Source organism: Notamacropus eugenii, chromosome 4 (assembly GCF_028372415.1).
Source record: "Notamacropus eugenii isolate mMacEug1 chromosome 4, mMacEug1.pri_v2, whole genome shotgun sequence".
NCBI lineage: Eukaryota > Metazoa > Chordata > Mammalia > Diprotodontia > Macropodidae > Notamacropus > Notamacropus eugenii.
This window is the reverse complement of record NC_092875.1, coordinates 293,678,102-293,692,443: the sequence shown is the minus strand read 5'-3', so window position 1 is coordinate 293,692,443 and position 14,342 is coordinate 293,678,102. Positions and strand designations below refer to the sequence as shown.

At 35.3% G+C, this 14,342-nt stretch overlaps 1 protein-coding gene across 3 annotated transcripts in view; it reads right to left on the bottom strand.

The window, feature by feature from the left end:
• The window catches only part of TERF1 (telomeric repeat binding factor 1), a 48,099-nt gene that overhangs the window by 27,366 nt on the left and 6,391 nt on the right, over nucleotides 1-14,342 (bottom strand). For all 3 annotated transcript variants that reach the window (XM_072604863.1, XM_072604865.1, XM_072604864.1), the window contains exons 2-5: nucleotides 11,835-11,930; nucleotides 8,315-8,436; nucleotides 6,997-7,083; nucleotides 1,766-1,915 (exon numbers count right to left, since the gene is read on the bottom strand). In XM_072604863.1, coding sequence (XP_072460964.1) covers nucleotides 1,766-1,915; nucleotides 6,997-7,083; nucleotides 8,315-8,436; nucleotides 11,835-11,930 — 455 coding nt within the window. The remainder of the gene's footprint in view (nucleotides 1-1,765; nucleotides 1,916-6,996; nucleotides 7,084-8,314; nucleotides 8,437-11,834; nucleotides 11,931-14,342) is intronic.

Below are 14,342 nucleotides of genomic sequence, written 5' to 3'. Positions count from 1 at the left end.
AGAATGAACTGATGGAGTCTGAATGCAGATCAAAATATACTATTTTTCACTTTCTGTATTTGTTAATGCTTTTTCGCCCCATTTGATCTATGTTTTCTTCAACAATATGACTAATATGGCAATATGTTTTGTATGACTGAACAGGTATAACCTGTATCAAATTGATTATTGCCTCAGGGAGAGAAAATTTGGAATTCAAAAATTTTTAAAAATGAATGTTAACAATTGTCTTTATATCTAACTGGGGGAAATTTATCACTTAAAAAAAGAATCAGCATTTTTTAGAGCTCAAAGAAAACAATTAGAGCTATTAATGGGTAATTGGTTCCTTGACACTAGAGGTCCTTAAACAAAAAGTTCTTTTTCAGGTTTGGATTGAACTGCCTGAGCACTGAGGTTCCACACAAATTATGTGAAAACTCAATATAGTTCTCAGTCCTCTGCTAGCTCTTCTTATTTAACAGCAATAATAGAGGTATGATGGGGAAAAAAGGAAGAAGTTGCTGAGGATGTATTTTTACACCATTAAAATTAATTTAAATTATAAATTTGTGATCTTTGTCATAAACAATGAATTGACATACTCTTTACTCTTTCAAGAACTCATATATGATACTGATATTCAAATGATAATGAAACCAAAGACAAAAGGAAGTTACAGCTAGGTAGATCCTCTGGAGGAATCTATGAAGAACATGAACAAGAATCACATAGCATGAGAAAAGATAGGTTACAATTATGAATGTGGCCCTGAAGCAAATTTAACCCATTTTCTTGAGATATCATATTTTTCAGAATTATAGAGGGGGTTCAGAATGAGCCAATGATAAAGTCCCCCTGAACTGACATAATTTGCAACTCTCGATCCTAAAAGAACTCCTAACAGCGCTCCTTTGAAGCTGAGTCAGCTATAAATATGGCTCTAGCCAGTCTAACCCAGACTGATAAACTGTACAGTTGGGACCCTTACAGATAAGCAGAGCATCCTATTTTCATGGTCTAGTAGTTTCCAAGGAGGAGGGGACTGACTCCTTTCTCTTTCCATGCAAATCATGCAGTTTTGCTGTAACCCTTAAATACCCAAGGTTTTGTCTGCATTGCTGGCCTCATTTGTACTCTGTAAAGAGGAGACCTAGCATGCATGTTTTCCTGCTATCTCTTGTAATAAAGTAAGTTACTACTCAAATGTTGTTGACAAAATCTATAGTGATGGAAGGAATAACCACACTGAGGATTAAGAGACAACTTGCAACTTAGTGACTGCTCAATAACTTGATCTATAACCAACTAACTGCAATACTTCAGCTATAACATTATAAATGCTGAATCTGTACGTGCACTCTAGCTTTGTAAAAGTAGATATTCATTTCCTTAAACATAGTTTTTGGTAACCAAAAAGACAGATCACTTTAAAGAGCTACAAATACTGGTGAAAATCACAACAGTCCTAACATGACACTTGTACATAAAATATTATGAGGCATAGATAGAAAATATCTATATCACCACTTGAAAGGCAAGGGGATTAGATAGCACTGAAATTTATTCTGGCTAGAGTACAAAACAAATCAATCAGCTAGACTTGCCAGATTTTTCTTTTGTAACTACTCTTGGCCTTGCTATTTTCATTTATCAAAATGTAAAATTTGGGTTTTCAATTATTCACAAAGATCAGGCTTTTAACTTTGTCTTTCTATTTTAATTAACTATCAACACAATTCAACAAAATATGATTTGAAGAGTATCATTAAAACTTCATACATACCTTCATTAGAAAGCTTGATGATTTTTCAATTAACACTTGATTAGCATAAATCTTGATTTTATCTATCATGCATTTATAAGTGAAGTGTTGAAAAAAGGGATGGTATGGATCTTTCTTATTGATTATCATCAACAATTTCACTTTTAGAGGCTAAAGAAAAGATAATAGAAGAGTAGAAATTCATAAAATATACTAATTTGAAATTTTTCAGAATATAAATGTCTTATAGGTATGTATACAGTTCAACTTAAACCTTAATTTTCCAGGTCAAAAGAGGATTATAGAAATGAACACAAATACAGTCATTTAAAATCACTTTGTAATTTTTCACATTTAAATAAGATTCATCCCCCAAATGACATAACTTATTTTCTACTCCCTCAGTTTCCATCATGATTCTTTGTCCATTCATCTCCATTTCTTTTTCCCTACATATAGTCAAAATTAGTATATACTTTGTTCTGGTTCTCCTTTTTTGCTCTGCACAATTCATAAAATTCTTTCCCATATTTTACATTAAAACTCATTGCATTATGGTATTTCACTATGCTATTGTATCCTCAAAATATACCTTGACATTTTACTTACATTATCTGTCTGGAATACCCTCTCATTCCCACCAACAGCCTCCATCCTATATAGGACATCTTATTTAAGGCCTTTGCTGAAGAATTCTTCACTTGCCCTGCCCTCAGTAATCTCTCTCTCCCTCTGAAGGGATTACAGGACTTCTCGTTGCCAGAAGTATTGGAGTCTTAGTATATATCATCTTGTACTATCCATGTTTTCATAAGTCTAATCTCTTCAAATAAAGGATCATCTTTTAAAAGATCATTATGTCCAATCCCTCATTTTACACCAGGAAATGGATACCAAGAAAGCTAAAGTGGATTGCCTATGGTCTTACAGTTATTCTGTGGTAGAGACAGATTTTTAAACATCCACATCCTCTTACTCTAAACCTAATGCGTGTGGGGGGCACCATGCTGTTAATTCTCCTCCTTCGCTTTAAGAACAAGTCAGCTATGTTACATATGACCTTTAATAAACCCCACTTGGATGGCAATATTTTAAGTCAGACTGTGTGTGCTCTAGCTTTTTAAAACTGCAACAGTACTGCTTACCACGTTGGTTGTTGTCCTTTGTCTTCAAAGAGGACCAAAATGACATCACCATTGTAAAGTGAAATTTCAGTGTGTCCGACTGTGGCTGATCAGACCAATACGAGCTTGGAATGCTCTACCACAGGTTGGGCACAGATAGTCCATATGAATATTTGGGGTGAATATCCCCAATTTGTACATCCTGCATTTACTTTGTGCTGTCTCAATTCTGCTTTACTCAAAGAGCACAGCACCTTTTCTTATGTGGGCATGCCACGCTGAGCGGTCCTGTGCCAGCATCTTCCATGTTGCACAGTCAAATCCAAAGTTCTTGAGAGAGACCTTGAGAGTGTCCTTGTATCGTTTCTTCTGGCCACCAAGTGATCGCCTGCCCCATGCAAGGTCTTCTATGCTTACCACATTACCAACTACTTATACACCGCTAACTCTAGAGCAATAACAACTGTTACCTTTCACTCCGACCTCTGAAATTATAGGAAACCTGTGCTTGAAGATATATTAAACAAGGGGAAGCTACGTCCTTCTGAGGCAGCACATTCTCATTTTTGAACAGTTCCGGTTGCAATTAAGTTTTTCTTTTTCTTGAGCCAAAAATCTGCCTTCCTGCCATTTCTATACATTGTCCAATTCTAACATCTGTGGCCAAGCAGGATAAATAGTTAACCCATCCCCATCTGAAAGTCCTAGCAGCCAGTTATTCTACACCCTCCCTCCCACCACTCCCACTAGGGCTTATCTTCTTTAAGTTCCTTCAAATGATCCTCAGATCTAGGACTTTCGTTATGGTAATTTGTCACCTTCCTCAGTGACATTCAGTTAATATCCTTCCCCAAAAATATGGCATCAGAACTGAACACAAAATTCCAGATTTTATCTGAGCAGATTTATGTTTTCCACTTAAATAAAAAGCATTGTTTTAATGGCAGGAAATTTAGATTTCACAAATAGATTTAAATTAAATTATATATCACAGAAGTAGTCTATGGTTGCAAGTCTTTATTATTCTGTTACCTCATGAACCTAAACATGAAGTTAGTTGACAGAGAAGAGGCAGTTTGATGTAACTGAAACAACAATGGTTATGGAATGAAAGGACCTTCAAATCTTCAAAATTCAGATCCCAAATATGCAATTCACTACCTATATAACTTCAGGCAAATCATATAGTTTTTATGGGTTTGTTTTCTCATTTGTAAAATAAGCTGGCTGGACTAGAAATTCTAAATCTTAGGATATTATAAATGTTATTAAATGGTACTCTCAAGTAGCATCTTAAATTATCTTACTGGTTTTAAGACAATCTTAACTGGCTAACAAACAAGGTTGTTTCACAAGTAACCAAAAACTATAATAAGTGATTTTCCTACAGCACAGACCTGAACATATTACTCTCAAACTCTTATCAACTTCAGTGGTTTCCTGTTACCTAAAGGACCAAATGTAAAGTCCTTTGTTTGGCACAGAGGCAATAAGGTAGCACAATGGATGGAACACCAGGCATAGAGTCAGGAAGACCGAAGTTCAAATCTAGCCTTAGACATTTACTAGCTGTGTGACCCTAGGGAAGTCACTTAACTTGTGGGCCTCAAGTTTCTTCAACTAAAAAATGAAAATAATAATAATACTTACTTCCCAAGGTTGTTCAGAGAATCAAATGAGATATGTAAAAAGTGCTCAGCACTGCCCATGCACACAGCAGGCACTTAACTAATCCTTTCCTTTCGCCTTCCTTTCTTCTAAAGCTCTTTACCAACTTCACCTTGTTAACCTTTCCAATCTTTTTATTCATTACTAACCTACATGACCTCTATGATCCAGACACACTGGCTGGCAATCTTGTCCCCCATGCCTAGTGGAATGCTCTGCCTCCTCACCTTCATCCTTTCAAGACTGCTCAAATCTCACCTTTCCTGGGTTCCTTCAACTTCGAAAGCCTTCTCTTATGGCTACTTTCCATCTGTAGTGGAAAGGCCACTGGACCTGAAGGTTCCCTCCTCCAAAAATACCTGCATTTAAATCCCACCAGAGACATTTATTAGTTTGTGTGACCCTGGGTAAGTCACTTAACCTCTCTGTGCCTAAGTTTCTATATATGAAAAATAAGGGCTGTACTCTATCATTTCCCAAAGTCCCTCCAGCTTTAAACTTCTGATCCTTTACTCTGGGTATTGTTGTATCATTTTTTTGCCAGTTGCGTCTGACTCTCTATGATCCTATTTGGGATTTTCTTGGCAAAGATACTGGAGTGGATTGCCATTTTCTTCTCCAGCTTATTTTACAGATCAGGAAACTAAGGCAAACAGAGTTAAATGACTTGCCAAGGGTTACACAGCTAATAAGTATGAAGCCAGATTTGAACTCAGGAAGATGAGTCCTCCTGACTCCAGGTCTAGCACTCTATCCAGTTATGCCACCTAGTTGCCCTTATTCTTTTACCTATTTATATAACCTGTGTTCTCCAAAAAGGGGGCCATCTCCAGTCATCCTGATCTAGAAAGTAAGGCTGGTGACTTTGCAGAGTCCTCCCTCACTTAAATCCAATTCACCTGTAAGTCATGGCAAGACCTTTTTGTCATGGTCCTCTTTGAGAATGAAGGACAAACCACTTCCCCAATATAATGGGAAGTGCCTGGTGTGAAAGGAACTGTTTTTGCCTTTCTTTGCAAAGTACTTATGAAGAATTTAATTACAAGCCTTCTTCACAAGTGGCAGCCTCAGGAATTAGACACAGGTCTTAGGACTTTCATTGTTTTTGCTACTCTATCATAGTATTTCTTTTCACAGAAAAGACTTGATTCATTAATACAAATAACCAAATAGCTCTCTTAAAAAACTCTGGGTATGTTAATATTAGGTAAGCTATCTCCTATATACCTCTCTAAGGTAAAGTATATATTTAAGCAATTTTCTAATTTATTTTCTTCATTCTGTGTATACAACCTCACATAAAGTCTTAAAAGATCATCTGACTTATCTGCAAATATTTACCCTCTCAAAGAAAATCCACCAGGTAATTTACAAGTGAATTTATAAGAAAATGCTCTAAACAAAGTAAAATCATCAACAATTAACATAAGAATACTTGAATACTTAGAACTTTCAATGAGGGTCTCCCCAAGCAATGAAGGTTCTTTCTGTAGAGAATAAAACTGGAAACTAGGGGACTGCCCCTCAATAGGAGAATGGATGAACAAATTATGGGACATGAATGCAATTAACATTACTGGGATAAAAGAATGAAAATGATTTCAAAGAAACGTGGGAGCACTTGTATGAACTGTTACAAAATGAAGTGAGTAAAATCAGAAGAACAATTAATACAATAATAACAATGTAAAAATGAAAACAAAAACATTTGAAAGATTTAAGAATTCTGTCAATGTAGTGAACAACAATGATTCCAGAGAATGGAAGATGAAGCACCTTATTCATGCCTTTTGAAAGAGAGGCGATGAATTCAGGATACAGGATTTTTTAATATACATTTTTGGACACAGTCAATGTAAAAATTTCTTTTGCTTGACTATACACATTTTTTATTTCATTTTTGTTTTACGTCCAGTTTGCATAGGGAAGGTGAGAAACGAAATGTTTGATAATTGGAAAAAGATAAAAGAAACCAAAGCACTCCGAACAAAAGAGAAATCAAAATCATAAAAGTTATGAGTGAATTTAGATTAAGAAATCAGTTTTCAATGAAGATTTTTAAAAACACAGAAAAAATGAAAACTGAATACATGACGGATAAACTGAAAGAATTCAAGTTCTTAAAACAAAAGATTTGAAAAACAGAAATATTGAACTAGAGAAAAATATGGGAAAGGAGGTGGGAAAAGTCAACATCATTCAAAAAAAATACATAAATTCTACACAGGCAAAGTATCTGACCCCAAATAAAGAGATTCAGATTTGCAAAGACAAGTTAAGAATTCTAGATATTCCAGAGGAATGTAATGAATTAACAAAAACTGAATACTATGTAGTCCCCAAATTCAGAATCCAGACAACGGAGCACTATTAAAAAAATCCATTGATTTACCAAAAAATTTAGTAATTCAAATTCCATCCTATGCAGTGCTTCAACAATAAACAATTTGACATAGTTACCTTATCATTGTCCGTGTCTCCAAATATTCTTTCAAAGACTCCTTCTGCTTCTTTGTAGTTTGCTTTCTCCATGCAAACTGCTACAGCCTAAGAACAACGTTAAAAGACAGTAGTAAACACACTGCTTAATTTTCTAAAAGTAGTAAGATCTTTCCTAAGATGGTATTTGAAAAAATGTACATTTTACATAATAGCTTTATAAACTGAGCTAAGCAACAATTTTTTTTAATGATAAAAACCTGACTTGAGAACACCTGAAAATTTTACTTTGGTTAAATTCCTGTTTGGACATTGGAACCTATCAAATTTACAATAATACAAATGATTACTCAGCTTCTCTTTGAAGACTCTTAGTAACAAGAAATTTTTTAGTAAGTTTTTTCTTATATTGAATTTAAATCTGCCTTCACATATCTTCAACTCACTGGAGCCCTTGTTTTGCCTACCAGGACCAGTAAAAACAAAATCCCTGATTGTTCTCCTATATTAAAGTCAACCTACTTTATACATTCAGTACCATAACAGCATTTGAGAAAACTGGCATATGAAAGAAAATTCTTGTTAGACAAACTAGAATCTTTAACAGAAATTCAACTTCTGAATATCATGTAAGCTATAGAAGTATTTCACTGTTTTGTAGCCAAAGCTGAACCTAATGATGTAACAAGAATACAACTATCTCACCATTACTGCCCTATTTTTTATGGTACAAAAATTATTTGCAGGGTTAACCTATTCCAGTAACAAAAAGCACTTAAAAAAAAAAAGAAACAAAGGAACTGTTGCAACTCTGGGAGCTTTCAAGAAGCTTTATTTCCTTTTTCCACTTTAAGTCTTGTTTCACTGTTCCCCATTCACAAATGGCACTTACCACTACTTGAAATCAGTTAAAAAAACTTTTTAGTTTTTGTTATGTATTTCAGAAGTAGGAAGCATTTGTCTATGTGCTATAATTGTATGCACAATGATTTATCTTAGATTTACAGCCTTTAATATTTTGTACCTAGAATTGCTGTTACTTTGCATAATAACCTTTTTGATTTGTTGCAAACAATGAAGTATATTCCATTTTCAGTATTTACTACTCCCAACCAAAAACTTGTTATTAGGTTTTCCTCCTTTTTGCAGGCTTAATGACCCCAATAATAAACTGTATGTCTTTTAAGGAAGAGTAAGTCATTGAAACTGTCTAGCCTTTGGCAGAGAGCTCTAAAGTTAAATTTCAAATGTTCATGGCAATTTTTAAAAAGATTACAACAGTATATCTATTTTCACTAAATATGTAAAAAACATAGGACATTAGGTACAATATACAGACCTGAATTTCAAGTAAATTATGGATTTGGTCATGAAGTATTTCTTTTTCCTTTCTGATTTTATCCCAGATCATCAAGGCTGATTCCAATGGAGTAAGTCGTGCATCACTTTCAAACTGTGCATCTTAAAAAACAAAACGTTAAAGAACATAGGTAATTTTGGAACTTAACAAGAAAACAACCACAACCTTATTGTTGCTAGCTTATTTAATATGCCAATATGGTAAAATCATTTGTTTTGACAACTTCCATTTTAAAATCAAAATTTTAGATGGGAAAATCTGTTTTACTTAGTGAAAGGTTTTGGGAAATAGACTATGTTAAGTAGTAATAAGTTCATGCAATAAACTAATTTCAACAAACCTCAAAGGATGGTCTTAAAAATCTTTTGCTGTACTGACAAAAATACTGTAGTGTTACAAATCCTCTGATACTGTGTAATTCTGGCTTCCCTGACAGGAGAAGAAGAGAAAAAAATCTGAGACAAATACAGAGTAAATTCAAAATGTGAATTGGAAGAACCTGAGTATAATTCAAAGGAGAGGATGATGTAAGAAGAGCTCAATACAAAGGAAGAGAAGGATTAAAGAATAAATGAGAACATAAAGACAACTATAAAGAAGAGTAAAAGGAAATGGTAAGATGACAAAGGAATGCAGAAAAAGTAAGTAAAAACAAATTACTAAATTGGTAAGCAAAACAGATTGGTAGAAAAAAAGAACTTAGTTAATGAGAAAGGGTGTGACAGACAAGATAAGCTTTAAGTGGCTTAGGAAGTGATGTGTAAAGACCCACAGAGCTCATAAACAAAGCTAACAATAACAATCACTCTGGAGAACAGGGAGAATACTAATATGGACTTGTATTTCAGGATGAGATGTTTCTAATTCTGCCACAACCAAGTCACTGCTAGATATCATTCAAGAGTAGGCTTGTTGCCTTTCTAAAAGAAAAAGTGAAGACACTTTCAGGAAACCATATGTGGTCATCAGGGACAGACAGCCAACTGTTCATGGAGGGAAAAAAATGGAAGTGGGGCTCAAGGTGAAACTCAATTGAGATAACATGCTTTGCAAATCTTAGAGTGCTATAAAAACACTGTTGTTATGTATTAGTATTGAAATAAAGAGAGGCAGCTAGGTGACGCACTGGATAGAGCGCTGGCCCTGGAGTCAGGAGGACCTGAGTTCAAATATGACCCCAGATACTTACTAGCTGTGTGATCCCAGGCAAGTCACTTAGTCCTGTTTGTCATTTTGCCATAGCAGCTCTTTCTGTGGTGGCCAAGAATTGGAAACTGAGAGGACACTTATCAATTGGGGAATGGCTGAACAAGTTGTGGTATATGAATATAATGGAATATTATTTTTCCATAAGAAATGATTAGGACTTCAGAAAAACCTGGAAAGACTTGAATGAACTACTGCTGAGTGAAGTGAGCAGAGGAGAACATTGTACACAATAACAACTAACCACATCCAGGGAAAGAACTATGGAGTCTGAATGCAGATCGAAGTGTGCTTTTTTCTGTCTGTCTGTCTCTCTCTCTTTCTGGTTTCTGTTGTTTTCCCCTTAGGTTCTAATTCTTCTTTACAACATGACTAATGTGGAAATGTTTAAAAAAATAGTAAAAGATGTAACAAAAATGTCCTAAGGAAATGTATTACTGGAAAAGAGATGGTAAAGATAAAGAATGACAGAAATACTCCCTGGGATGATTTCCAAAATATGGGGAAAAAGTAAGAAGTCCTTCAGATTATAAAGTCAGTCTTATGGTGATCTTAATCTCTAGGAACAGGTAATTATTCCTGGAGGGAACAATGAAATCAATATTATCAATGATATCTGAGGATTTGTATTGACTAAGAAACGTATGTAGATACACAGGGAACTCATGAACAAACTCAAATTTCAAAGAGACACAGACATATTCAAAGAGACATAGTTTGAAAGGATAGGCAAACAGGATAATTCTTGTAACAGAAAAGGCTAGGCGTGCTAAAGTGCAGAATGTACTCGCAATGGCCAGTAAGGCTAAAGATAAATAAAGAGTTTTGTAGGCATGCTACAAAAGAGGGGATCCAAGAAGTAAGAAGATTGCTTATCCACAACAGGTAAGATAACTAACAACATACAGAAGGAACAGCTGTTCAATTTGTATTTTATTTCTGTTTCAGCTGCTGAAGAGAATGCCCTTTGCACTGGAAAGGACAGAACAAACAAAGCAAGTAGGAGTTGAATGGCTAAATAATGAAGGGGAAAAGAACCCATTTGAATAGTATTCACAAATACTGAAGGAACTGACAGATGTTATTGGGTTACCTATGTACCATCAGTTAAATCTGTGAATTGCGGCATCTAGAAGAGGTATTAAAGATCGAACAAAGACAAAAGACCTGTTTTTCAGAAATGCATAGTTTACAAAGTATAGAAAGGTGAGCTAGACTTCAATTCCTGACAAAATTCTAAACTGTTTTATTAGAGGGATGCTGTCTACCTTTCCAGCTTGGCTTGGGAAAGTCAACAGAAACTACAGTAGAAAAAATACTGTGTTGACAAATTAAACATTCAGCATTGCAGGATTCCTCAAGTCAAAGAATACTGTGCTGTGAGTAAAGTTTGAGAGTCTCTCTAACCAGTGATTTTTTGATTCCATAGACAACCAATGGAAAGTGACATCAGTAAACAATGTGTTTTAATAGGCAATTTCATTTTTTGTGGTTTTCAATGTTTGTAATTCACTACCTTCCAACTCTCTTCCTGAGAAAAATATTCAATATGTACTAATGTGAGGTTTCTTATTCTTAGTAAGCTCCAAGTCACTATTAGGCCACACTTTTATTTTAAACTATTGTTATGTATTTTCTAACTTTTCTCCTGTGTGCTTTTTGTCAGTAAAGTTACCAAATATCAAGGATGTAGTGTGGTGTATGTGTGTGCATGCATGTGCATACATGAACATGGCATACTCTAGAGCACTTAGTTTGAAAAATCTTGTCATACTCTTCACCAAATCTCTTCTTCATCCTCCTCAACGTTTTTTAATAAACGTGGCTGTTGCCTTTATGTAAGGTATTGTGGTACATGTGAAAAGTTTGAACTAAGCAATGAAAAGGAATTAAATGCTTTTTTAAAAGCCCTATTTTCATAGTAAATAATCAGAAACTATAAAATGAAGAATTATACTATTATAGTAATGCAAATATAAATATTAAGAACATATTAGGAAAATATCAATTTTATCAATTAATTGAATAGACACTAAGTTTAAGTGATGTTTCATAGCAGTCTACAAAGAGGAAAGTCATAGGACTTGAATCAGGAGGAAACACCACAAAATTTATGGTCTCTGTCATTTTATATACTCTGTAAATTCTAAGAAAGGTACTTGTGAAATGACTAGTAGGATGTCAAGTACACATCGACAAAATCATTTTTCAAAATCATTTGGTTGCTATTGCAATTGACATAACTTTCAAGAGACGTCATAAGTAACTATATAAAGGACTGAAAAATAATTACCCAATGATTTTCCTTCCACGATTCTTGTTAAAAACTGACACACATATATAGTTCTTAGCTGATGTGCTGTTAGCCTGGATAGTCCATGAATAATGGCTGAAACAAAAAGTGAATTAGATTAAAATAGAAAAAGTGATCCAGCAGTGTCACTATTTAAAAAAATGTTTAAAATGTTAAACTGTTTTTAAAAAGACAAAAGCATTTTTAAAAAATCATAAATCATTAGCATTTTTCTGTCCACTTGTACAGATAAAATAATTAAAGCAAAGTTGGAGTAGCATATTAATACTTTCACTATAAAACAATCCAGTTCCAGTTAGAGTTTGACAAGTATATATTTCACAAAGTTATGTTTATAATTATGTTTACAGATACTACTATTTTGATGAAAAATAGTCTTATGTGAGTATATAAAACCAGTATGAAATTTTTCACTATCTACTCTCCAATTCCTTGGCCCTTGTTCTGTTCCCACTCATCTTTTGCCAAGCTCCAACGATTAGCCTTTTCTACCACCAAAGAGAACTAAAGAGAATCTTATCTATTCACTGGAGCTTCACTATAGTAAGGAAGTGTTTCTACTGCTCCTCAATTGATTCTAACCTACTTCATTATACCTATTCCAAACCTTCAACCTCTTCAAACCTCCCAGGCTTCCAACTCTTTTCTCCACTCTCAACTATGAAACTTTGCTGAAAAAAAAAATAAAAGACCATTACCCATGAATTTCCTCTTCTTCCCCCTTCCCTGCATCTTAAATGGCCCAGTTGACATTATCTTCCAATTCTCTCCTTTACTGGTCTGATTAGGAGGTAGCCCTCATCAACCCACTACATACGATCTTGATCCACATTCTTCTCTAGATCCCCCCACAATCATTCCTTCTCTAATCTTCAGTACTCCACAAGTACTCCTAAAGCTCTCCCACCCTGAAAAAACCCTTACCAGACCCCACCATATATCTATACAAGCTGTCACTCTCTCTCTTCTGTTACGGACTCCTAGAAAAAGTTATCTATACTCATTGCCTCCATTTCCTCTCCTCTTAATTCTCACCCTTTTCAATCTGACCTCTGACTTCATTAAACAAAAATTGCTCTCAAAAGTTACCAAATAACTGTCAAATTCAATGCTCTTCCCTCAAGCCTTATATTTATTGGCTTCTTGCTATTCCTGGAACAGAAGAAACCACCCTCCAACTCAGCGTTTTTACTGGCTATTCCCTATGCCCACAACACTCTCTACATTATCTCCAACTTCTAGCTTACACTTGGCTTCCTCCAAGTCTCAGCTAACGTGCCACCTTCTGCCAGAAGGCTTTCCCAATCCTCCATCTTAAGAGGCTTCCCTATTGGACTACCCCTAGTTTACCCTGTACCTTTACACATGCCATATTGTTTACAAATAGTTATTTGCACATTGTCTCCCCCATTGGACTGTAAGCTCTTTGAGAGCAGGGACTGGTTTTTGCCTTTCTATCTGGGCACTTCCACACATGGCATGGCTCATGACAGGTACTTAATATAAATGCTGACTTGCCACCTTCTACATAGCATTTGACAACACTCACTCTATTCTCTAGGTTTTGATACCTATTTACCGCTCTCTCTCAGATCTCATCTTAGCAATGTGAGGGCTCAGTCACAAACTTTGGGTATATCATAAGGCTATTCTGGGCCTCCTTTCTATACTATCATTTGGTGTCTTCATCAGCTTCCTCTGGGTTATGGTATGACTTCTAACTCTCTATGTGTGTGTGTGTGTGTGTGTGTGTGTGTGTGTGTGTGTGTGTGTGTGTGTGTGTGTGTGTGTGTGTGTGTGTGTGTGTGTGTGTGTGTGCGCGCGCGCGCACGTCTGTGTAGTCCTGCATCACCTCCTTAACCTTTTATCTGTCACCCAAACAGAATTTTCCCAAAATCCTTTCCCCAAAATCCCTTTTGGGAATCCTTTCCCAAAATATCATGTCTTTTTTGGAACTCCCCCCTTTGTTAATATCATGTCCTTCCAGTCAAAGAGGGTCATAACCCTTGCATTATCCTTCCCTTTCTCCCCCAACATATCTAACAAGTGTTTACTTCTAAAACTGATTTTGTATTTATCTCTACTCAAAAGCCACAATAGTGGCTCATATACCTTGGACAGTATTTCTTCTTTTTCTCCTTCAAGTGAGAAAACCCCAACCACCAAATGTTCATCTCATTACATTCCCCACATTCACCCTACTTCTCTGGTTCTGGATTCTCTCATAAGGAGGTTCTGTAATTTGAACCTTTCACAGCATATTCCAGTAATGGGTCCTATCCCTCCAAGTCTTAGCTATACTACTACTGAAATCAAATCCAGTTCTTTACATTATGTTACTTCACTTTATTATCTAAGCTTTGTTACACTTCTGTATCAACTGCAGTTGTGGGTTTTATTGCTGGTTCCTTTATTGGATTGGATTCTGTTACATATCTACAACTATTCTTCCTTCTGTATTAGATATGCTAGCTATTCTTTTATGAT